Source organism: Mesocricetus auratus, unplaced genomic scaffold (genome assembly GCF_017639785.1).
Source record: "Mesocricetus auratus isolate SY011 unplaced genomic scaffold, BCM_Maur_2.0 Super-Scaffold_100013, whole genome shotgun sequence".
Taxonomy (NCBI): Eukaryota; Metazoa; Chordata; class Mammalia; order Rodentia; family Cricetidae; genus Mesocricetus; species Mesocricetus auratus.
Window position 1 is genome coordinate 36,746,577 of NW_024429196.1, and position 25,089 is coordinate 36,771,665.

Here is a 25,089-nt window from a genome sequence, read left to right on the forward strand (position 1 = left end):
GAATGGGTAGCCACGCATATGGAGATCAGAGGACAACCTAAACCACCATTCCTCATGGGCCATAACCTTGTCATTTTGTTTTGAGACAGGACCTCTTTGGTTTGAGATTCTTCCATTAGGCTAGTCTGCCTAGCTAGTGAGCTCCAGGGACCAGCCTGTCTTTGCTTCTCTTGGACTGAAATTATGAACCCACACCACTATATTTGACATTTCCTTTTTAAAATGCAGGTTCCTTGGATTGAACTCCACACCTCCTATTTACGAAGTGTCACGCTTAGATTTCTGTTGTTGTAATAAAACACTATAGCCAAAAGCCTCTTGGGGAGGAAAGGGCTTATTTGGCTTCACAGATTACAATCCATCACTGAAGGAAGTCAGGGCAGGAACCCAGAGGCAGGGACTGAAGCAGAAGCCATGGTGGAATGCTGCTTCCTGACTTATTCTTCATGGTGTTCTCAGCCTGCTTCCTTTCACATCCCAGGACTATCAGCCCAGATGTGGTACTGCCCACAGAGGCCTGGACCCTCCCACATCAATCATTAACCAAGAAAATGCTTGACATTCTTGCCCACAGGTCAGTCTCAGAGAGGATTTTTCTCAATTGAGAGTACCTCTTCTTGTGTGACTCTAGCTTGTGTCAACTGAACAAAAGAAGTAACCAGGACACAAAACAAGCACTTTGATGATAGAGATCTTCTCAGCTCTCTCAGCAGGATTCTATGACACCACTGAGTGCCCTTGGGGAGCTGTGCAGCCACTTGCCAATGCATAATCCACATGTGAGATCCTTTTTGCTTACACTGAGATAGAAGTTCTATGTCCCCTCCTCACCTCACTTTTTATGCACACTCTCCTCTCCAAAAGCAGGGGGTTAAAACTCTCTAGGCTCCTTTACACTGGCTTTTCTTATTTAAGAAACAACCTTCTCAAATTGTCTCTATCTTCAAGGCCAATTTAAGTCTTACTGTATATTATCATCATCTAATTACTGGTGTTCCAATTATATCAGCCCATAGAACTCCACCCACCGGCAAACCTAGCTTTGAATTTCTCATCCACCCAGTGTTCTCAGACACTTGGAAAATAAGCACAAAGATTTGGGTATGGAAAGATGGTATAGCTGACCATCACAGCAGGATCTCATCATCCATGAAGAGTACAAATATAACAGTTTCTCAGAAAAAAATCACACAGATTCCTTACAGGCCTAGTTTTGCCTTCCAAGGGTCATTTTTTTAAAACCAGAAATTAAAGTTGACAGCAAGAGTGAGAGAGAGTGTGTGAGAGAGCAAAGGAGTGAGAGAGGGCAAGAGAAAGTTTGAACATTAGAGAGAAAGAGTCAGAGGGCATGTGTGCACAAGGGGCGGGGACAGGAATGGGGGAGGGGAGAAAGAGACAGACAGACAGACAGAGCAAGTGAGAGCATGTACATATGAGCAAGAAAGAGCCAGAGCACATGCATGTGCCAAGAGCTTGACATCATTAATAATGATGACTCAGAATGAAGTACCTGAAACTTTTCTTGTACCTCAGGGACAGGCATGGGGTTGGTCATCAGGTCACTGAGGCCGGCATTTGGATTGTGAGGAATTAGTTTGTACTGCCCTCCTTCCCTCTTCAGATCCAAGCCAAAGATGTCCGAAAGAAGGTCACTTTCCTCTGTCAGTTCCTTTAGGTCTGTCAGATCTTCAGAGGGCAGAGCTGACTCTAAAGGCTTCCGCTCTCCCTCCTCTTCATCTCCTCGCACCTCATCCTGAGTGGGGTCTGGCATGTTGGCTAGAAGCTCTGCCACTTTGATTTTCTTAGCACCTTCCACCAGGCTCCCCCCAAGCAGCAGGCTGGAGACAATGCGAAAAAAGCCCCTACAGACACTGGCCACAAAGTGTAAGAGGGTCACGAACACACTCCAGTAGGACGAGAAGAAGGCTGTGACCATGTCCTTCACTGTCATCTTCTTCATTCTCTTCATCTGCTTCTTTAGGCTCTTCAGGCTGAGCATCCTAACGAGGGTTAACACATTGTACCTGAGAGAAAACAGGGCCGACTGGATGGTAAGGAGGGAGAAGAAGCCCATCCGTGGGCCCTGCTCTTCAGGCCTCTCCTTCTCACTCTCTTCTTTATTTGCTGACCTCTCATTTAGGTCGGACTCTGAGATCTGAGCTGCCAGCTGCATCTCAAAGATGGTGTCCTCACAGAAGTTCACGAATAGCTCCATCTTCTCCTTCTCGCCACCCTCATTGACCACATCGAATATGAACTGCCTTTTGGACTCCTTGACCTGTGGCTTCTCCCACTGGGTTCTGCTGGATTCACTGATCTCGAAATAGACTCTCTCAATGCGCTTGGCACTGCCCATGATCTCAATGCGACCCAGGAAAGGCTGGAAGTAGTTGAGGACACTCTCTGCCAACTCCAAGAAGGTCTGCAGCCTTGTGTCATTGGGCATGTGCTCTGAGAGATTGGTCAATAGGACAGCAACATTGAAGCCAATGTCCTTTGCAGGCTCATGAAACCTTTTGACGAACTCTTCATAGTCTAGTGTTTCATTTTCATCTGTCTCTGCACAGGACAGCAAGAACTCGGTCTCTGACTGGGTGTAGTGCTTGTGGCTCTCCATGGCTTTGTGGAAGTCTCTCTTGGAAATGACCCCTTTGCCATCAGGGTCGTACTCCTTAAATGTGTCAGAGGACGTCAAGTCCTTTAGCTTCAGAAACATGTCAAAAAACTTGAGGATCATCTCCACGTTGTTGGATGATTCCACGAGCATGTCTACCATCTGTTTGCCTATCGTTCCATTTACAACATTACCTGGTAGGAAAGCATGAGTAGTTGTTTAAAAGTGAGCATTTTTGTTCTACACAACTATTATCTATAGACAAAATAATCATACAGACCTGGTCTTAAACATGAACCATTGATTTAGATTTTCTCCTAATGCATAAGGCCTTTAGAACAGAGGGATAATTATCTCTAACATCTCAAAAATGATTATAGAAACACTGGAAAAGCCATATTCACAAAGTAATAAGGGTTCCACACATTAAATCATATTCCTGGGCCTGTGAGATAGCTCATCAGATTAAGAGCACTTACTGCTATGACTGACAACTTTAATCTCTCTCCACCCCTTTTCTCTTCTCCATCCTTCTCCCTTTCCTCCTTCCCCCTGTCTCTCTGATTTACAATAGAAACCACCATTCTGTGTCTCCCCATGGTCCAGTGTTTGGAGTTAGATAAGGGGAGATTACTGACAAGCCTCAGAAAACAAGGTTATTTTCTAAGTTACAGACCCACAGAAGGCTATATTCCTAAAACAGATAGAATGCTGTGCCTAGAAAGGGGCTGTAACATGAAGAAGCCATACATGCTGAAGAACCTGAGGTGGGCTTCTGGGAATGTCTGTGATGAGTTATCTTAATTACATTAATTGGTGTTGGAAGACCCATCTTACTTGTGGACAGGACCACCCTCTGGGTAGGGCATCCTGACTGTCTAACCTTGAGACAGGAACTGAGAACTAGCAGACATTCATTCATTGCTCTCTGCTCTCTGGTTTGGGAGGCACCATGACCAGTTGCTTCAAGCTTCTTCCACCTTAGTTTCTTCACTAGGACAGAATGTGTCACAGAAACACCCACTTCTCTAGTAAATTGTATTTATTAGAAAATCTCGTAATAGGAACAAGAAAAGAAATTTAGATGGCCAGCAATTCAGCAGAGTGGCTGTCAGGACCCACAAAGATGGCTCTGTTTTATCTTGACTTAAGGTCAGAGAGTTCAAAACTGTCTTTAGTCTTCCAAAGGTCTAAGACATAGCTACTGTTTATCTTGGTAGTGGATGTCTTATCTAAATAAGAACAGACATAATCTGAGGTGTGGCTACTCTTGACCTTCAAGGCCAGATATCTAGAAATTGAGTCTAAGGTGTGGTTACCAAATGTTTGGAGAATTAAGGAAGAAAGTCTGTTTGTTCCTTGTGCATGATAAAGAAGTCTTTTGCCATGTTTCCCTTTTGATTTAAGAATGTTGAAGAATAACCTTGAGGCATCAATTATTCACTGGAATGACCTCCTGACTCTATCCTGTGTCTCTGTTTTTTCATAAGTGTCTTTACATGCTGTTTCTCAGTCCACACTCCCCTTCTCAGGTACGAACTGGGCAAGTCAACTGGATCTGACTGAAGCCCCACAAAGACAGATTACAACAGATTGGCACCGCAACGTGGGGCTACTACAAATGGGTTACAACAAGTGGCTGGGCATTGCTTCCTGGGGTAATGTCTTGCTACATGGTGATGCCAAACACAAGCTCAAATTTGTTCAACAAGAATAAAAGAGAACTTGAAAGTACACATTTAAAGCCCTACCTTCTAGCATGGACAGCAGCATCACCACCATGTCCTTCTGAAGATCCATTAGTTCTTTCAAGAGTTCGATTTGGCTGGAATCCTGGAAATATTAATATATTACATTTGAGATAAGGAGAAGAACACATGGTAAGATCTCATAATGCTCACAGGAAACCTCCAGAATTATTGTATGTCAAATATAAACACAAGGCTTACTGAAAATAGATACATTGATGGAGGAAAGAACCTTTACTGGCCGGGCATTGGTGGCACATGCCTTTATTCCCAGCACTCGGGAGGCAGAGGCAGGAGGATGTCTGTGAGTTTAAGGCCAGCCTGGTCTACAGAACGAGTTCCAGGACAGCCTCCAAGAAAATTCAGAGAAACCCTGTCTTGAAAAACCAAAAACCAAAGCAAAACAAAACAAAAAACCCAAAAAACCTTTATTGCTCACTTTTGATGTGTGTTTGTTGAAGTGCCTTCAAGGACAGATATGTGGAGGAGCACAAGTCTTGGGGGACATGCTAATGGTAGGCAAGATTCAGCTGTGTTGCATATTAGATAGTTTCAACTTGAAAAGACTATATTTTCCCTTCTCTCTGACTTCTTTCTTATTATTATTTTCTACATGTATTTCTTTTGAGAGAGGGAGAGAGGGAATGTGGGGAGAAAGAGAGAGAGAGAGTTCACTCATGCATGTGTGTATGCTTATGTGCTATTGCAAGCATGTGGTGGCCATAGGACAATCAACATGGAGTGGCTCTCTCCTTACACTATGTGAATTCTGGGGATGGAATTCACCTCTAGCCTTGGCAGCTAATACCATTGCCTTCTGAGTCACCTCTCTTCTGACTCTCTTGCATTCTTTTTTCTATCATGTGGTGGACACCCATTTCCTACAGGTGTGTCAGATCTTTTGATACCACCAAGATGCCCTGAACCAGAGGCACATTTACCCAGGGATGATATTAATTTTTTTCTAATCATCCATCTTTAGTTTGCAATGACATAGATATGGAAGTAGAGACAAAAGAAGCTGATGCTTCCAACCAACTTTGTAAAGTAATATCAAAACATGATCCTTATTTATCTTCAAAATTGCTGTTCCTTTTTTGACTTTCAGAAAGTTAACTTTCCTGGTAGTGGGAAAATGTCATGTTTGTTTGTGTGTGAACCTGTAAGAACTTTCCTTAACAAAATTATCACAGGTTTTAAATCCCTTTATAGTATCTATGTATGGGAAGAAAATTTCCGATGAACCAAGACCAGAAAATGGCCCAGAAGGCTGTGAAGTGATAATGGCTGCTTTATCTCCCAATTCCTTTATATCCTTTGTTCTCCCTCTATGCTTACCTTGCATGAATTGTTTTGGGTTTTGATTCTGATGGGTACTTTGTAGTAATGTATCTGCCCTAAGTTCATGGGAACTCTTTAGTTGTGCTGCCTTTATGGATTTTCCATATAACAGGTGGGAGCCTTCAGTGGTCTAGCTGCCTGTAAGTCATCCAGTAGGCTTTCTGATGATGCATCTTATAGGTTTACCAAACTCATTGTTTCACCCAAGTTGGACTCTGATAGAATCCTTCATTCGGTCAGCTGGTACCCTCTCCATTATGGGCATAAAGTGTTGTTGATTAAAATATTTGATGTAGAGGATGTTAGAGAAATGGCACAGTGGTTAAGGCCATTTCTGCTCTTTCACAGGAACTGGGTATAGTTCCCAGCACCCATATTAGGTATCTTATTACCATCTAAAACTCTAGCTCCACAGGAGACAATGGCGTCTTCTGGCCTTTGTTGATACCTGCAATCACTTTGTGGTTGTAGTCCATTTTGTACCCACTCAGTTAAAGGCCACTGACTTACCTGAGACAGCTTCATCTGCATGTGGGCGAATACGTGCAGGAAGCCCACAACAGCATCCCACAGCCTGCTGTGTGCCAAGCTCTGCTGGTTTCCAGTACAAGGACCCTGTAGCATAAATAGAAGGACAGTGATCATTAGGAATTAGTCACTTGACTGAATCAACTTTAGGGAAAGAAAAAATTTAATTCTCTATTTATATAGCTTATTGTCAGCTCCTTATCTATGAAGAGAGAGGCATAAAATGAGAGAGACACAGTAGGTATAAGGTGCACTTGACAGTGTTCTTCCTGGGATTGTCTAGTCAAGTGTCCCTGAAAATTTCTCAGGCATTTTAATAGTTTGTTTCTATATGAGTATTAAAACACTGGAGACGCTGATTATTTTTTTTTCTGTTTATAGGAAAAGGGGAGGATACTGACAGTTTAGTTGTTCAGTCAAATCAATAGTCACTACCTTGTGTAAAAAGAATATGTAAAACAAGTGTGGTGGCACAGGTCTGTAATACCAGCAACAGAGAGGAGTTCACAGTCATCTCTGGCTACTTAATAACTACAAACCAGCCTGGGTCTACAGAGCGAGCCTACAAAACAATACAGAGAAACCCTGTCTCAAAAAAACCAAAAAGAAAAAAGAAAAATAAAAAAGATCCTCTTTCAAAAGACAAAAAAAAACAACAAAAATACAAGAACATGCTTAGGATAAGAAGAAATCTTTTCTTATTCCTAAGTAGTAACATGGATACAATATTCATGTAGAGGAAACAACCCCTCTTTGATGTTTTAATTGTGGAGCTACTCACAATTTAAAACTTAATACTTGATAATTAATTTCATAAATCTTGAATTCAAGGACATTCATTCTGTTAAAATAATTTTTTGGAAAGCTATTGCCTTAAAGATCTCTAGCTTTGGGTTCCCTCATAAGACAAACCAAGTTACATTATGAGCTTAAACAAACAAATAGCCACTATTAGGAGCCTTATTATTCAGCCAATCATGTATTATATATATATATATATATATAACAAGTAGTTACTTAAATATGTACTACATATTAAATGCAGTATTCAAAAATTATACTTCCAGAAACACAGGATAAAATTCTCCTACCCTGCCCCCTTGGTGGAGCACTGAATCACTTGCAGGCATTCTCCGTTAAGATAAACCCATGTAGAAATACATAAATTAATAGTTATGGGTTAATAATTAAGAGAGAGTTAGCCAGTAAAAAGCTCAAGTCATCAGCCAAACAGTTTATAATTAAACTGTGTGTTTATTTGGGGCTAAATGGCTGTGGGACCAGGCAGAATAGAAACTCTGCCTATACATATGCTTAAGCTATAGTCACTGTGGCACACAGTCTCCCTTTGCTGCCTACAGATCAAGATATAGAACTATCAGCTCCTTTTCCAGCACCATATCTGCCTGCACCACCATGATGACAATGGAATAAATCTCTACAACTGTAAGGCAGCCCCAACTAAATGTTTTCCTTAGTAAGAGTTGCTGTGACCATGGTGTCTCTTCAGTGCAAATAAAACCCTGACTAAGACAAGGAGGAGATGGAGACAGGAGGATTTCAGGGAAGCTAGCAGGCCAAACTGAAGTACTGTATCAAGAAACAGAAACAAGAGACAGTGCCTGAACAAGATGTAAGTTGAGGACTAATTCCTGAAATATGTACTTTGGCATCCATACATGTGCCTTGGCATGTATACCCTCTCCTCTCCTCTCCTCCCCTATCTCTCTATATTTGGCCTACTGAAGACTATGGTAGCTTCTGGCCTCAAAACAATGGATCTGTAGGATTTCATTGCTATTAAAGTACAGTTGCAATACAAGAATGCATGGTGCAGGTTACCATGGAGAACAGAAAGCAAAGTCAATGGTCAACAAAAGAAAATCAACTTGGCCTTTATTTAGTAACAACTTCCTTTAGGAGATATTTAAGGTTTTGAGTCAAAGTAAGAGTTTAAGAAAATGTGGTGCATTTACATAATGGAGTATCACTCAGCTGTTAAAAATAATGACATCATGAAATTCAAAGGCAAATGCATAGAACTAGAAAAGATCATCCTGAGTGAGGTAATTCAGATCCAGAAAGACAAACATGGTATATGCTTACTCATAATAATGCCTGTAAAGTAAAGTATAGGTATGCCCCAATCCACAGATGCAGAGAGACTAGGTAACAAGAGGGTTCAAGGGGCACTTAGGAAAGGAGAAATAGAAGAAATTTCATGGGTAGATTGGGGGTCGGTGGTAATGGGAAGAAATATGAGGAATCGTGTTGGGGGAGGTGGTGGGAGAGTACTGAAAGGGCCAACTGGAAAAGGGGGTCATTGCAAGGTCATGTAGAAACCTGGTGATAGGGAAACTCCCAGGAATCTACATGGATGGCCCCAGCTAAGACTCCTAGCAAAAGGGCATACGTAGCACGAACTAGCCACCTCCTGTGACCAGATAAGACTGCCAGTGGAGGGAGTAGAAAACCAAACCAACCACATAACCTTTGACCTATAGTCTGTCCTGCCTATAGGAAATGCTGGGATAAGAGTGACACAGAAATTGTGTGAGTGGCCAACCAATTACCAGTTCAGCCGGAGACTCATGTCATGAGAGTGACCCCACCTCTGACATTGCCTGGAGCCCCAGGACCCAGAGATTAGTTGGCCCAGAGATCTAGGATAGAACCAAATACAACCAGAGGGAAAAAAGTCAATATAATGATTCCAACAATATTCTGCTATACTCAAAGATTAGTGCCTAGCCTAATAGTCATCAGAGAGGCTTCATCCAGCAACTGGTGGAAACAGATGCAGAGACCCACAGTCAAACATTAGGCGAAGCTTGGGTAATCGTGCTAAAGAGACAGAGGAAGGGTTGTAGGAGTCAAAGGGGTCAAGGACATCACAAGAAAACCCACAGAATCAACTAATCTGAGCTCTTGGAGCTCACAGAGACTGAGCCAACAACTAAGGAACCTATATGAGACTGACCTAGGCCCTGTCTCTACTATGGCTGTGAAACTTGGTCTTTTTTGTGAGACTCCTAACAGTGAATGGGAACAGGAACTGACTCTGACTCTTTTCTGACTTTAGGACCTTTCATCCAGCCTTAATACAAGGGGAGGTGCTTAGTCTTACTACAACTTAATATGCCATATTTTATTGATATCCATGGGAGGCCTGCCCTTTTCTGAATTGAAACAGGGGAGGAGTGGTTGGAAGGGGAGGTGGAGGAGACATGGGAGGGGAGGGGCTGGGAGGAAAGGGGGGAAGGAAACAGATCAGGACATAAAATAAATAATAATAATATAATACATTACATCATTATGGTTAACTAGAATGCAGATGAATATTGCAGTAGGCCATTGTTCTGAACTACAACTGGGCTGAAAATCAAAATAAAGTCATTCATGATAAGGTTCCAGGTTACCAAGTCAAAAGTCAAGCTGTTAATCTGACCTTCTAAAAATCAGAAAGGTAAGGATGTTTAATTCTTAGATATAGTTCAGTTGGGAAGATAATGAAATAGCCTCCTGAACACAATCATGATACAAAAAATCAAACCTAAGTCTGACCATTTATCCTGATATTGATCAGTCGGTTACCAGCAGACAGGGAAGAGGGACCCCGAGTTACCAGCCTGCAATCTTCAGCTTCTTTGGCTACTTATGCCATCTCATGGACAGACTTGGCCTACTTTAGGAAATGAAATACTGTCTAGTTCCAGAACTGGTGAATAACATTAATTAAGATGGGAAGTGACATTATGCAATCTCACTTATTTACATTCTTCACAGCTGAAAGGAACACAGCGTACATTCTAGAACCTGCTCATCCTTATTTGACCAGGGTTTCTTAAATGCTATTTTATAATTATTTCGATAAAACTTCAACTTCACAGTCACTGAAAAACTATGAAATGCATGTTAATGATCCACTTTCTCTTTCCTTTCTTCTTATAATTACTGAGTGTTCAATAATTACTACAGGCCTTAGAAATGCAATACTACCCAAGCCATTCCTGTATCAAGTAAGTCCAATCTCAATCTGTCCAATAACCACAGTTTCACGCTGTATAGGTACACATCTCAACCTCATATTTTAGTCTTGATATTGGCAAAAAGAATGCACAGAATGGACAGGAGAGCTGAGGAGATGGAGAAGAGGCTAACAATGCTTGTTGTTCTTCCAGAGGGCCCAGGCTCAGTTCCCAGCACCCATATGGCAGCTCACAATCACCTGCAACTCTAGCTCCAGGGTATATGGCACACTCTTCTGACTTTCCTGGGGACCCTTACACATACATAAAAATTAACACATAAATTTAAAAAAATACATAAATGAAATGTTTTTAAAGTCAACAGGAATGTGGAATATATTTTAAGTGCAATACATTGAATTCTATGGAATTCAATGGTAACTGGTTAAATTTTGTCCCTATCTATCTATTTATCTATCCATCCATCCATCCATCAGTATTGGGGATTGAACCTAGACCTTCATACATGCCAAGCAAGTGTTTTACCACTGAGTCATATGATCTGCTCTCTTTGCTTTTTATTTTGAGATAGGGCCCCCACAAAGTTAGACCAGAACTCACTCTGCATCCCAGGAAACCTTGAATTTTAGAATTTTCTGCCTCACATCCTGATTAGCTGGAATAACAAGCCTGTGGCACCAGGTCCAGTCAGAAGAGTTTCTTTAAAACTTTTTTTCTTTTTTAAATAGCAGAAACATTTTGGTATTTACCTGAATATATTCCGTAAGAGTGTTGAACACCTGCTTCGCCACTTGGATGGCTTTGGAGAAGTTGCGCTGGCCCTGCTCATCTATGATGTCTTTTCCAGAGTAGTACCAGTAGAAATCACTAATGGACTCCTAGAAAACAGAGACCTTGCTGTGGAGGGGTATTAGGCAGTTATCACTGACCCAGTCAGGCTTAGAGCCAGCACAGCCAAAGATCTTATTTACAGCAGCAAAAGGAAAGCTGAGAAGTAGACCCCAGCATCAGCAGTCTCCCCAAGCATGCAGTGTGGAAACCTCCAGCACCCCCAGAAACAACCACCTCAAAATAACAAGAAGAGAACTGACCTTTGAGAATTACTCCCAGATAACCTTGAATTTGACAACTGTAATAATTCAGGAAGACTAATGTATTTGTCCACTGAGTGAAATTGGATGTTTATAATGTGACTCTGGCAAGCAGACAGGCCATGGCACAATGATTTTGAGGGTGGGGGTTGTTTTATTTTGTTTTTGCTACAGATATCTGCCTTCCTTTTTCTCCAGAGGAGCCAGGAGTATTTCAGCAAGAGAATTCCATAGTTCTCCTGTCTTGTAATTAAGGACAAGGACTAGCCTGCTCATGATCAATAAGAGCTGAAAACCAATACCTGTGAGACTGATATTCACAGATATGTCACATATACTCACACTTGGAAGAAGCCTTTGTTGGATAAATGAATAATGTAATTTTGTTGAACATATGAACTACATTTGAGTTTGATGACACAGGCTTAAAGAACTTACAAATATGCTTTCAGAAGTGACCTTTGATTTGCTTGTTTCATACTAGACTTTTCTCCTATTAAGGAGAGGAAAGATAGGAAGAAGGAAGGAATGAAGGAGGGAGGGAGGGACAAATAGTTTGAGGGTGGGAAGAAGGGAGGAAGAAAGGAAAGAGGAGAGGCAAAAGTAGAGATAAAGTTGAAGAAAAGAGCAGACAGAGGGAAGGAGAGGAGAGGAGAAGAGAGACTAAAATGGTCATACTCCTTTATTTTCAAAGCCATATAGGCCTGGCTTGATAATGCCATGTTATGATTTCAGCTGTTGGAGTCTGGGTACAACCTAGGACAGAAACCACAAGTTTAAAGGCTTCCTGGGACACAATATAAGTTCAAGACTTTGGGTTGGAATCCTAGTACCAGGGGGAATAATTTTCTTTAAATATCAAGGAAAAAACTGGAAGTTTTAAACTTACAGGTTTTTGTTTGTTTGTTTAATACTGGACCCGGCAATTTTATAGGAAAGTGAGAGAAACAGAACCTTTACGGAGTTGTTGTCATTGTACAGCCCTATCCCTTCAGCTCCAACCTGGCAAACAGGTTACACATAAGTACAATGCCACAAGTATTTCTAAGCAGCAAGACGTTAAGGTAAAATTTAAATTGGTGAAAATATTAAGACAATTGTAAAACTAAGCTTGGGATGTCAAAGTTGCGTGCAGGGTGGCCATGGGATGGACTGTCCTATTTTTAGGAATGTTTCAAGTACTCTCCCCAGTTTTGTCTCAACTCAAGAAGCAGGAACCATGCATCAAAGTGCTTCATAAAACAGAAATGAATCTAAAATACCACTGGGCTCAAAATGAGAGGTTACCAAAGACAGATAAACAGAGAGAAAATAATGAGCATGTTTGGAGTGATGGTCAGAGGCCAAAGTACTGCTAGTTTTCCCTAAGAATTATGGGAAGGTTGTGATCAAAGATAAAACACACACCTTATCTAGCCATAAATCCACACACATTCAAACCCAGTTAATAGCACTTCTGCGGTTGGCCAGCTGATCCCTGTGCCACTTGTGGCCAGCAGGTCTGACCACTTACCTGCACTCGGAGGAGGTAGTCCACAGTAGAGATGATGATGTTGACAGTTGTATTGTTGCCAGTCTGAGTTCTCAGGTAATTTTGAAAATCTACATAAGACCAATTTTTTTTATTAAGACCTCCACAGAAGTACAAAATAAGGTGACCCTATGACCCTACAAATCACAGATGCCCTTAACAGTAACATTAGGGTGGCCAAGGGTAATGTTTGTTATGATTGTGTGAACATGAAATGTACTTCCTATAAATCACCAGTTAACTAGTGGTAGGGAGTCTGCCTCACATGCATAAGACGCTAGATTTGATTTCCAACCATATAAACAAAAATCAGAATCAGTGATCATCTCCAAAAACATATTTAGAAGCTTCATAGAACGTTAATGCTTAATTCTGGATTAAGACATTGCTAACATCATCTTATCCTACACTCTAGAGCTCTGGACATATAAGTGACCAAGAAGGTTTCCATTAACTGAGGACATAAAACAGAATTATTAATTCAGGAATCTTGTGTTCTCAAGTATCAGACAAAATGTTTAGAAAGGAAAGACAATGTTGAGGTGTGATTCTTGTCTTTTTGGACTTGCAGGCTGAAAACCAGGAGTAGAAACACACCAAGCAACATAAGCAAGTGTATGCCTAAGTCAATAAAACTAGCACAAAAGAGACAGGTGTCCACATTACTGTGAAAATATGTAATTATATTATTATTATTATTATTATTTTCACATCCTTTGTTTTCTCTAACATTACAATACTGGGAGGAATCAAGTGAAGCCAGGTACATGGTGCAGACCTGCAATCTCAGTACTTGGGAGGCAGAGGCTGAAGAAATACTGTAAACACAAGGCCAGGATGGTATACACAGCCAGTTTGGGGCCAGCCAGAGCTACACACTGAGACTTTGTCTCAAAAACTGGGAGTGAGAAAGGGAGTAGAAGTACAGGGAGTAGGGGAAGGGAATGAATAAGAGTGGAAGAGGGTGATGAAGGAGAGGGAGAGAAGGGAAGGGGGCATGGAGAGGAAGAAAGAAGGGACTGGGGAGGGATGGGGCAGGGAGCAGAGATATGGAAAGGCTATGCAAAGACTTTTAAAGCAGCAGTGCCACACATCAGCTGTCATGGCACAGTGCTCAGTGCCTGCAAAACTATGCTCAATCCCACCAAATGAGAAGCTCAACTGCAGATTGAAGCTATGTGTTTCTGATGTCACAGCGGCAAGAGTCACTTCCTTGTGATCATCAGCCAGGCTTGCAGATCACCCACCTGAGTTGTGTCCCTCACAAAGCAGCTGCAGGAATCGGAAGAGGTCACAGGTGAACTCGTCATCCTGCAGTACCTTCTCTCCTGTGGGGAGGATAGAGGATGAATGCCACCATGCCGGGGTACCCTCCCTCTTGCCCCCACCTCCAACAAACTTGCATATCCAGCTAGCAGCTTCCTGCACCCAGAACAGATCCAAGGCCCAGCCACCAAGCTTCTATCTGAAGCTCCTAGGATCATGCGCTTGGCAGATAGATGAACTTTTTTCTTTATCAGAAAAGAACAGGCCAATTTAAAACGCAGATTTCTCTCTGTTAAAAGCAGCAGCATGGGTTGGCAACATTTTACAAAACCCAAAGGTTGAGACTTCCTTCCTCACTACCTTGTTTTGTGAATAGTTATGAATTCTACATCTTTTATAAATATTAGACTTGCTTTGCTCCCAAGGTATCTTTACAAGGCTCACGGCAAAGCCGCTAATGTATCTATGAAATAGCATCAAGGGTTCTTTTAATAAATAATAATTAGGAGATCATTATGAAAACCACCAACTGCTGGAAATGGTCAACTCACTTTAATTTTTCATCATCTTGTCAACTAAAAAAGCCAGCACCTCAGGTGTCTCAAATAGAGATATGTCTATTGGGAAGTGTTTTCAGAGGATGGGGGGCATTGCCCATGTGAAACCCCAAGAAAGACTTGCAGGCTCAGCTGATATCTGATCACTAACATAGAAAGTTAAGAAAACAAGATGGACAGCCCTCGGGCAGAAGCCACATTGAATTATAAAAACTACAAATACTTCATGACTAAGGATGAACACTTGGGAAAGGTCTTGATCCCTTACCTATTTTGCAATTCACAATCACAGTTTCCTTCAAGACACAAAAACACAAGGAAAGAAACAAACATGAAACAGCATCACACAAATGAAAGCTGATTTTTAAAGTAAAAATGTGCAATCGGAAAAAAATGTCAAAGTTATGAATGCCTTCTTAGGAATGTATATTTGTTTAGAAAGCAAAATGACCAAAAAAAGTTGTTCTGCCAGTAAATGGATGTACTAAAGTTTTAAAATAAAAGAATAACTTCACAGGCTGGAAATTGTTTGGGTTTAGAAAGAACACTATGCAACCAATGTTCATGTGCTCAGCTAGAAAAATGAATGATCATGGAGACAAGAGAGCTGATGGACTTACCAGTCCGTAGTCTGTGACTTTCAAAGTGAGAGGCTTCATATAATGGTAGGGGTAGGAAGCAAAACCATTTTGATAACTAATGTAAACATTAAAAAGTATATATAATCACTGTACTTGTTTCCCTATTCACCCCCAAGATATGATAAAATTGCAAAGTATACCAATCTAATGATGCAGCAAGTTCAAAGATTAAGAGGAACTTCCACAAATGGCTGATAAGTCCATTCCTTAATGCTTAGGTCCATGATAGGAGAACAGTTTAGGCTGATTAGCTAAACTCTCCACTGATGGTTCTGGGTATCATTTTTATGAGCCATAGAAATCAGAAGACTCTTCAAAATGATATTGAAATAAAAAAATCATGAGTTCATTCAGACAATTGATTCTTTCCCTGTGAGCCCATTGATATTTTTTATTTAAGAATATGGAAGATAGCATATGCCTGTATTTTTCAATGTTCCAAATACTAATGGCAACTATAAGTCTTGTGGAAAATAGTCAGAAAAATAACTCTAAAGTAATGATATTGAGATAGTCTACTTGTGTGCCTAATGTGAAATAATTATAACCAAACTTATTATTGTTGACACAGCAGTGCTTTCCTCATGGTAAGCTTAAACACATATGAGAAACTTCACTTACTTAATGACACCACACACAGCAGAAGAATGGGGGAGAGGGCAGAAGGATGGAAGGTGATGGGCCAAGCCTCTGCTCACTCTCAGTGATGTCAGGTATATACTAGCATGCTTCTGCCTCATGTACTCACTGCTATTCAATTAAAATGCTGCCATCACCCATGCTGCCAGTATGTGTTCTAGTAACAGAGACAGAGATGGCTTTATGTCTGCATATGGTGCACAATCAACAGGTCTGTTTTGTGATATATGCAAAGGAAATCCCTCTGTCAGAAACAAACTAAGATTAATAGCAAGTGATGAAACGGAAGAGATAGATGGAGTTGAAAGTGCTTTTACCGTCTTGGAATATGTATAATGTTCTTTGGGGGCTGATATGAATATGATGAAGGATAGCTCTCTACTTCACTTTATGAGCAGCTAAAGATGTCTAACACTATCACACAGCGGGGATTATTTAGATGCTGTTGCTTGTGAGGAGTTTGTTCTTTGCATCTTAGTTCTTTCTGCCTATAAAATGGAGTTACCAAGTACCCTGCCAGCGGCTCTTCATCATCTGCAGTATCTTTACAATATGGAAAAAGGACCATTTTAAAAGGCTGACATGAGGAGCAGTGGTGATAACACAGTAAAGACTGGAGCAGTGTGCCTGTCTGAGAGATTGTTATTTGTTTATGCTTAATTGTATTTATAGTTTATGGAAGTCACCTTCATGATAAAGGAGCATGATAAAGGATAAAGCAGTCACAGTATTTTAAATCTTCATTGTGAAGAAACTAGGTAGACATCATTTGTTTTAACTAAGAATGAAAGAGTGATTTCACTTTTATGTGACCTAATAAAATTAACACACTGTTATTCTTATAGTTGGTTTATCCAGCTTATACAACAAATGATTTTATCTTTAAGTTGAATAAAGCATTTGTTTTTTGACCATGGTTCCAATGTAACCACCTATTCAAGCTGCTGCTGCCTTGACTTCCCAGCATGATAGACTGTGCCCTTGAACTGTGAACCCAAGCTGAATCCTTTCTTCCTTAAGTTGCCCCTGGCAGGATGTTTGATCACAGAAACAGGAGAAAGAACTAATATAAGCATCTTTCACCTTGAATTCCCCACTTTGCTATAGAGAACAAACTCCCAATCTTCTCATTTTTGTGTTTGAGCAATTAACTTGGCTCAAACTCATAAAGGTACTTTGAAACTTCCAAAGCACAATAGGAATGTGCTGTTTGGTGTATGTCAACTTGACACAGCTAGAGTCATTTTGGAAGAGGGAGTCACAGTTGAAAACATCACCCCACAAGACTGGCCTATGGTAAGTCTGTGGTATAATTTCTTGACTGATAAGGGTGGGCCCAGCCCACTGTGAAAAGTACTACCTATGAGCAGGTAGGTGGTGATGGATGCTGTAAGAAAGCAGGCTGAGAAAGTAGTTGGGGGAATAATCCACTAAGCATCATTCCTCCATGGCCTATGATTCTGTTTCTACTTCTAGGTTCCTATCTTCAGTTCCTGCCTTGTTTCCTTAGTGAAAGAGTGTGACATGGGAATTGTAAGCTTATATAAACCCCTTCCTCCCCAAATTGTTTTGGCTATGGTGTTTAATCACAGCAATAAAAATCCCAGTCAAGGAGTAAATGTCAAACTTTGAAACAAAGAAGTCAAAGGTCAAAGGGCCTAGACTTTTAAACAGTGTATTTAAGTTGGCTGTACTTATAACAATTCATAAATTCCACAGAACACTTTCACTAAAACTGACTTAGTGAGAAATTCTGTATACAAGATGTTCCTATTTCAGAGGCCAAGACAATAAAAAAGACAGCAGACTGAGCATTTTGTTACTCAAGTGGATTAAAACAGCTGCAAGCAATTTCCAAACTTTGGGAGATTGCTTCTCTTACAGATAGAACTTTGGCATCTCAGTGGTCACTTTTCTTTCTGAAATTCTTGCTGTCCTTCATTGTCTTAGCTCATCAGCATTCTAGCTGACCTCCTTCCCTTCAGACAGTGATCAACTTCATCCACAGTGCTGCCTCAAAGTCCAAAAGCACCAACCCACCAAGAATGCTATCCAGATAAACAGTTGTATTGCTTTACTAATGAAAAGTCTACTCTGAAGATATCCCTGCTGTCTGTCCTTAGACATACCTCAGGGTTCTCTAACAGTTATGGCATGACCACTGTCTTTGGAGGACATGTATTCTGTTTATTACAATGGCCTTCCTGAGAAATTTCTATACTATAATGCCAGGGTAACTTTCTAGACACATTTGTCTACCAGGGATGTCAGGACCTTCATCCCAGTTGGGTCACCGAACACTGCACACAATGGTCACTTATTTAGAGATATGCTATGGTGCCAGAAAGGAACAGAAATTTCTTGGCAGGATAGAGAGCATCTACCAAGGTTTCCCTTCATAAACTGAAGTTCCCAGAAAAAGACAAACATGCATGTTGAACATTCTGTGAGGTTAAATGACAGATGTGGCCAGAACTTCTGTGATTTGTGGAGAGGCAAATTGTTTCACATCTAGAACCAAACTATCTGGGACTATTCCAGCCCCATAAAAAGCTAGTTAAGGCAACTTAAATTCCCTAAGATTATTAGGTAAATCCTTTGTAAGGTACAAACAGACCCCAGGCATTCAACCAAATGGCACCAGATAAGAGCTGAGGCCTACAGCAGAGAGTTTTTCACCCTTTGTAACTCACCTACTTGATGTTTCCATCAATGTATTTAAAATATTTTTATTTAAAACTTCATTTTTTCTGTTACTATAAAAACAAACAAACAACACCCACCCCAAAAATATAACCTATGTGAAATTCTTACCATATTAAGATATGGTCTCACATACCTGACTCCAGAATAAACTCTCTCCTATTTTTTTTTGAGGCATGACTTTGGTTTTTTTTTTTTACAATGACATCAATAACTCTCTTTCTACCATCTCCACTAATCATGTTAACTCTTCAATCTGACCAGAGTATTCACAATCCTCACTTTTATTCTGAACATTAAACTTTCATGTGTTTCCCCCTCTACAGGGAACTTCTGGCTTCCTTCTCCATAAATACTCCCACTTCTGGTAAGATTTCATCCCTCTTCTGATAAGTCATGACCCCAGTTGGAGGGATTTCCAGTCAGGTCACTCATACCAAGAAACTGTTCTGAAGTTGTATGCTTATAAATCTCTCTATAACATGGGATTCTCAAAATTACCTCCTCCAGTGCCTAGGACACCAGCCAGCATATCTCAAACATTCAGAGTCCACTGAGTGCCTCAAAAGTTCAAAAGGAAACTCATTTGGTTCCATGAACCAACATCAAAGTCATTCCAAAAAGCAAGAGGCAGAATAAAATATATAGGACAACAATATTCACTTTTGAATGGAATTTAGAATCTTGGTGGAAAGAAAACATGATGAAGCAATTAAAAAAATTAATAAAAATTAAGGTAGCCAATTCTTCAAGACTAGTAGAATCATTTCTGTTTAATTAATTAAAAGTTAATATTTGTTGCTTCAACCTTATATGAATTTAGCAATCTCAATAAATATTAAAACTTCAGGGTAAAATATTTTAAAGAGAACTGAGATTATGGGAAAGGGATGTTTGTGGTTTAATGTTTACAAGGGAATTTATTTTTAATCAAACAAATTCTACAGAAGCAAATAAAAGTTTTATCTTGCCTATGACATCCACACAATGATCAAAACAAAACATAATCTCTTCTGCTGTGTTTCAGAAGAGTTTTTAAAGAAGAAAAACTACACTTTCAAGTTGATAGTTAAATGGTTAAATGGTTCTGAGAAAGACTAAGCTAAAAATCCAAGAATGACATGAAAATATTCATATAGGCATTGTATGTTTGCATATTTGTTTGTTCGCTTTTCCTGAGACAGGGTCTCACTACATATTCTAGACTGTCCTGGAATTCAGGATGCATAGCAGGGTGGCATTGTATATACAATATACAGAGAGCAGGAAGGGCGATACTGAATACACCATAGTTACCAAACACAGTTGCTAAAGGTTTGCTTGTTGTTTTCTTTTTGTGTCTTTCTATTTGTTCGTTTGTTTTGAATTGAGAGGTAGAGGTCTTTGTCAAAACGGAAGACATTAAGAAGAGCATAGAAATGCAGAGGAGACAAGGGACAAATTGACATGGCAACAACTGTAGTCAGAAAACAAGAAAGCACATCATCTGTCCAAACTCTTTATGTAGAAACCTAAAAATAACCCCTGGTTCCTAATGTAACTCTCCTGGTCTGATTAGGAAAAGCACCAATAACAGTAAAACTTTCAATAAAATAAATGAAAGAAAGACAAGAAAAGAAAGATTTTGAAGCTTCAACAACAAGTCAAAAAATTGGCTTAGCTCACAGAATTCACAAATTCATTGGATGAGGCAGCATCCCCACATTTCCACCTTGGCCTTGCAGCACAGTTGTGTGATGTCCATCAAGTTAGGTCACCTTTCTGACTCATCTGTACCTGCGCCCATAACATCCAGCTCATAGCTTCCCTTACTGAAGGAGCTGCGGACACCAGAACCTTCATTCTTGTGAATTCATGAATTTTGTAACTGTGGTCATATTATGACCACCAGGAACAGGTGTCATTACATTAAAACAGTGCATCAGGATGAGAAGACATGGTCTATTCATTATTCCTCTATTGCCCACACTATGTGATGAGAGCCTTAAATGGAGGGTGAAGTATTTTTGGAAGGATGAACAATTTTTCCTTCTCCAAAGAGGTGTGAGTTTTTCTTCACTTTTATAAAATTTTAAATAAAACTAATGACCTGAGTACTGGAATGACAGACGCACATCCCAAGTGAGTCACTTTAAGAATTCTTAAAGTAGAGTTGAAGATGCAGTACTACTTTCAGAGATCAGGGATCAGTTAACCATTCCAATGTGTCTCTTGGTTCAAAAAGCCTTCTTGACATACTAGGTTCCACTATAAATAAATAAATAGATAAATAAACAAACAACTCACCCCTTCTTTCTTCCCTTGTTCCTGCACTGCCCTTCAGAGGCTGAAAATACTGTTTCTTTGAAGAGTAAAGTAACACTACTTTGAGTTGTTTTTTTTAATTTAGTTCCAATGATGAAAATCAATGTTTATGCCAAAGGACTGTTTAAATCTGTGATATTTTCAAAGGAAGAGAAAAATGACCCTGTGGAAGGCCAGTGGCAGAATACATTTGGCTGGTCATAGGTCACTACTCCTGCTATGTCACAGATTGCCATGCACATGATACAGTCATAAAGCCACAGTATGTTCATGATAGACACACCACATGGGGATGGATGGGCACACACATTCTGGGGTGTCTTCATTCACACGACAGTTGCAAACAGGGTGCCCTTGAGGACCACTATGTAAATGAAAAAAAAACACAGGGAACAAATAAAAACAATGTTATTTAAATCCTCTAGCCCCTTCATACCTTGTATGTGAATAATAGTTATACTTCACAGAAATAAGACCAGAAGAAAGGAAGACAGCTGGGTTTGAAAATATTTAAACAAAAGAAATAGAATGCAGGATAGACACTACATAATCTACTTATCAAAACAGACAATAAATAAGAAAAACTGGACAAAACAGTCACTACTGAGTACGTACACATAGTAGCCTAAACAAAAAGCAAATAAACAAGCAGCCACCTAGTTTTCATAGTTACCACGCTCATGAGTGATGACTGAGGAAGGGAAGGTGGTACATGACAGTAGTTGAAAGAAAAGGAAATGGAAAAGAGAAAGAAGTTGAAAGTAGGGTTTTCATTTACTATTCTTAGGAAATATAGAATAGAAGAGTGACTTAATAATCCAGGTAATTTGTGTATGACATAAAAAATAATCACAGAGACAAAACCAACCTCTTTGTGAGAGATGTATATAACTGTCATATCTAAGTGACCACAGTCATGGCCTTTCTGGTTGGGAACTAAACCCTGTTCTTGTAATTCAATCTGGTTGACCCAGGAGGAGGCTCTCTGTGTGTCTAGTTTCCTTTTGTTGGAAATGATTGATTCTATTTTCTTTTGTCACTTTCTGTTCTATGTGTACATGGTGTATGTGTGTGTGTGTGTGTGTGTGTGTGTGTGTTTGTACATGTGTATGGGTAAAAATGTAAGTGGAGGCCTGAGGTTGATGTTGGAAAATATACCCCCACATTATTCGCTAAAGCAAGGTCTCTGGGTCAAACCCAATGATCACCTATCGCTTGTCTTGCTAGCCCACTTACTCTATGAAATCCATGTCTCTCCCTTTAGAGGTCAGAATCACAGGTGTGCTACCATGCTCATCCAACATTTATGTGGGTTCTGGGGATCAAACTCTGGTCCTTACACTTGAGAAATAAGCACTTTAACCAATGAGCCATCTCCCCAATCCCTGAAGTGGATATAAATAGAGTACGAGATTGAACAACTAGATTTTGCTCACGGGCTGAAACGCTCTATAATAAGTACAGGGGAAACTAAATTAACTTTGAATTTTAACCTGGGGAGTGGGGACTTTGGGCAGAAGATTCATTTGCTTTTTGGTATTGTGCAACTAAAAACGCCAGGATGCTGAAAGGCTAGAGGCAGGCAGGCAAGTGCCCCGAGCTTTCTAATATCCCTCATTTCTGTCATGGGGCCCTGGGACAAGAAAGCACTGGAAAATTTAGACTCTTGACAGGAGGAAATGATTAAAGGACCCGATGGCTTGGAGGTGATGGCTGGACCTACTTATGAAACATCACGAATTAAATAGCATTGAAGCCACATGGATCTAGCAGGAGCACAAATGTCCCAGTGACAAAAGATAGGAGATGGGAAGAAAAGGTTCTTTTTCCTCTTGGTGAGAACAAAAATACACAAACATAAAAAGATTAGTTCACTCAACAATATTGCAGAATAGCCAGAAAAAGCTACAAATGACAGATGGCATAACATTTACTTTTTGAAATAAAATTAATTCAAGAAAGGATGCAATGTTCCAAAACTATTATGCTGCCTGCCACTGTGCCAAGTCTAAGTCAGACCAAGCAAACAGAAGCAGAAAAACAGATAGGGCCACGCAGACACTAAAATGGTTTTAAAATCAGACATAGAAGAATAAAAAGAATTTGAAGCAAAAACTTTAAAGATAATTTTTCTTAATAAATATTCCTAAAATGAACTGGGTACCACTGATGACACCTGCTTTTAGGGCATTTTTACATGGCAATTTTTCTATTGATAAAAACATTCTTAGATGGCATGAACTCTGGAAAATGCCTAAATAAAGCACTCACAATTATAAAAAACAACAACTTTGATTTCTTTTAATCAAGTCAGATCTGGACTTGAAAAGATGAGAGAAGGGTAAATGTGCCAAAGGGGAGGGGATACGGAGAGGGACAGACTGAAGGAGATGAATGGGTGACTGTCCTAAGGAGAAGAAGATGAACTTACAGCTTGCTAGAATGGCCAAAGAAAGTGAAATATTATTTCTTCTTGCATGTTACTTTGGTTTTGTTATCTCTTTATGACTACCTAACTAAGAGAAAGGACATTGACAGTAGTATCAGGATTAATGTAGAATATAGGTTTCAGAGGTGTGGCCCATGTGAACTTCCAAATCAGCTCTTAAGCATGTTGTCTATTTAAAAACAGCTCTGGCTCTCCCTCCTTGAAGATGTAGTTGCAAATGAACATATCTCAGGAAGAACAGGGACAAGGGCCCTTTCCATTGAAGTGATCAATACCTGATCCTTCCTCAGTCACCATCCCAAGTCCTTCTGCTTTGTTTTGCCTCTCAAAGGCATTCAGGTCGAGGACACTACAATCAAAAGGAAGAAGACATTTACAGGACAAATAGGTCATTTTCTTTGTTTAGGAAGGCAAATGCCGACATACGAAAATGCCTTCAAATGTGCATTTTATGGCAGCATATGCTGAAAACAGTTCCTAATCTACTGCATTCCATTCTCAGTTTCCTAGTGGCATATTAGCCAGCCTCTCCCCAGGGCCAAAAATGAATGATCTATGTAAAAGTCATGTACAAGGTTCATACATTTCTGCTCAGAGAGAACATTATCATTAACAAATACACAGAAATACAATGATTGTGTTTCTGCAATTGACACTGTTTGCATTAAACTTCTATCAGGCTTGTCAATCAAATGTTCTCTGAATGATTCTAAATGATGTAAAAATGGAAAATGACTATTGCTGTGAGATGATTAGAGATCATTATGAAAACAAAATGAGAAATGGCCCCATTAAAATGTCCTTCAAAATTCCCAAATAATATTCAATAGGATTTTCTGTTTTACCTTGTCTTAAAACTGTAAGGCTTATAAGTATGGAGAATGTACTTCATTCTTAAGGGTCCCTGTTTAAGCCCACGGACTCTGAAAACATCTACTAAAGTGTTACTTGAGACGTTACTAGCACTCTACAAACAGGACAGGCAACAAGACACCACCTGCCAACTCTCTTAAAGTCTTTGTTCGTGAACAATTCTTGTTTGTCTAATAACTGTGTGCAATACCAAACAAATACTTTGAATCACAGCCACTGGGCAAAGCAAGACCAACCACACATCCTCACCTGCAGGACTGCATGAGGCCCGCCAGGCTCTGGAAGAAGCCTACATCCTTCTTCTCCTTCAGGTAATCCAGCATCTTCTACAGAAACAGAGAAAGCACATGGCTGCTTAGCACAAATGTGCTACTCGCTTTTCAAGTAAAGAAACATGCAGAGATTCGTAAGTGGTTGAAATCCTGAGAATATGTGACTTTGGGACATTCAGCCTGCAGTGAGACATCTCTATCACCCCATCAGGCAATATCACAAAAGAAAGGGCAGAATGAATGCAAAAGCTGGTAGAGTAATGTAGAACACCATCTTCTAGATACAATGTGGACTTGAACTCTGGCTCTCAGCCACCATGATTACTTGCACAAGGCCTGCACAAAATTGGAATAGTTAACATTCCATCATGGAGGTAACCAGGGACCTATCCTTCTGTAAGGATCTTTAGGTAATTAATGGTGGCTGCAGGAGGCAAAAGGTTTTCTTCAGTGGTGTATATCCACTAGCAAGTTGCCTGTGCTCCTGTGAGTAACCCTTCTCCCATGTGCCTGTGAGTAATTAAACCCTAATTAAACTCACTG

General features: G+C 40.1%; 1 protein-coding gene across 11 annotated transcripts in view; it reads right to left on the reverse strand.

Moving 5' to 3' along the window:
• Nucleotides 1-25,089, reverse strand: part of Ryr2 (ryanodine receptor 2) — a 575,348-nt gene that overhangs the window by 37,578 nt on the left and 512,681 nt on the right. For 6 of the 11 annotated variants that reach the window (XM_040755595.1, XM_040755594.1, XM_040755596.1 and 3 more), the window contains 8 exons: nt 24,524-24,600; nt 23,677-23,750; nt 14,090-14,170; nt 12,825-12,913; nt 10,970-11,098; nt 6,214-6,318; nt 4,366-4,447; nt 1,511-2,808 (listed from right to left, as the gene is read on the reverse strand). In XM_040755595.1, the coding sequence (XP_040611529.1) occupies nt 1,511-2,808; nt 4,366-4,447; nt 6,214-6,318; nt 10,970-11,098; nt 12,825-12,913; nt 14,090-14,170; nt 23,677-23,750; nt 24,524-24,600 (1,935 nt within the window). Of the gene's footprint in view, nt 1-1,510; nt 2,809-4,365; nt 4,448-6,213; nt 6,319-10,969; nt 11,099-12,824; nt 12,914-14,089; nt 14,171-15,285; nt 15,319-23,676; nt 23,751-24,523; nt 24,601-25,089 lie in introns of all 11 variants that reach the window. The other 5 variants (XM_040755590.1, XM_040755588.1, XM_040755589.1 and 2 more) reach the window with 1 other exon arrangement.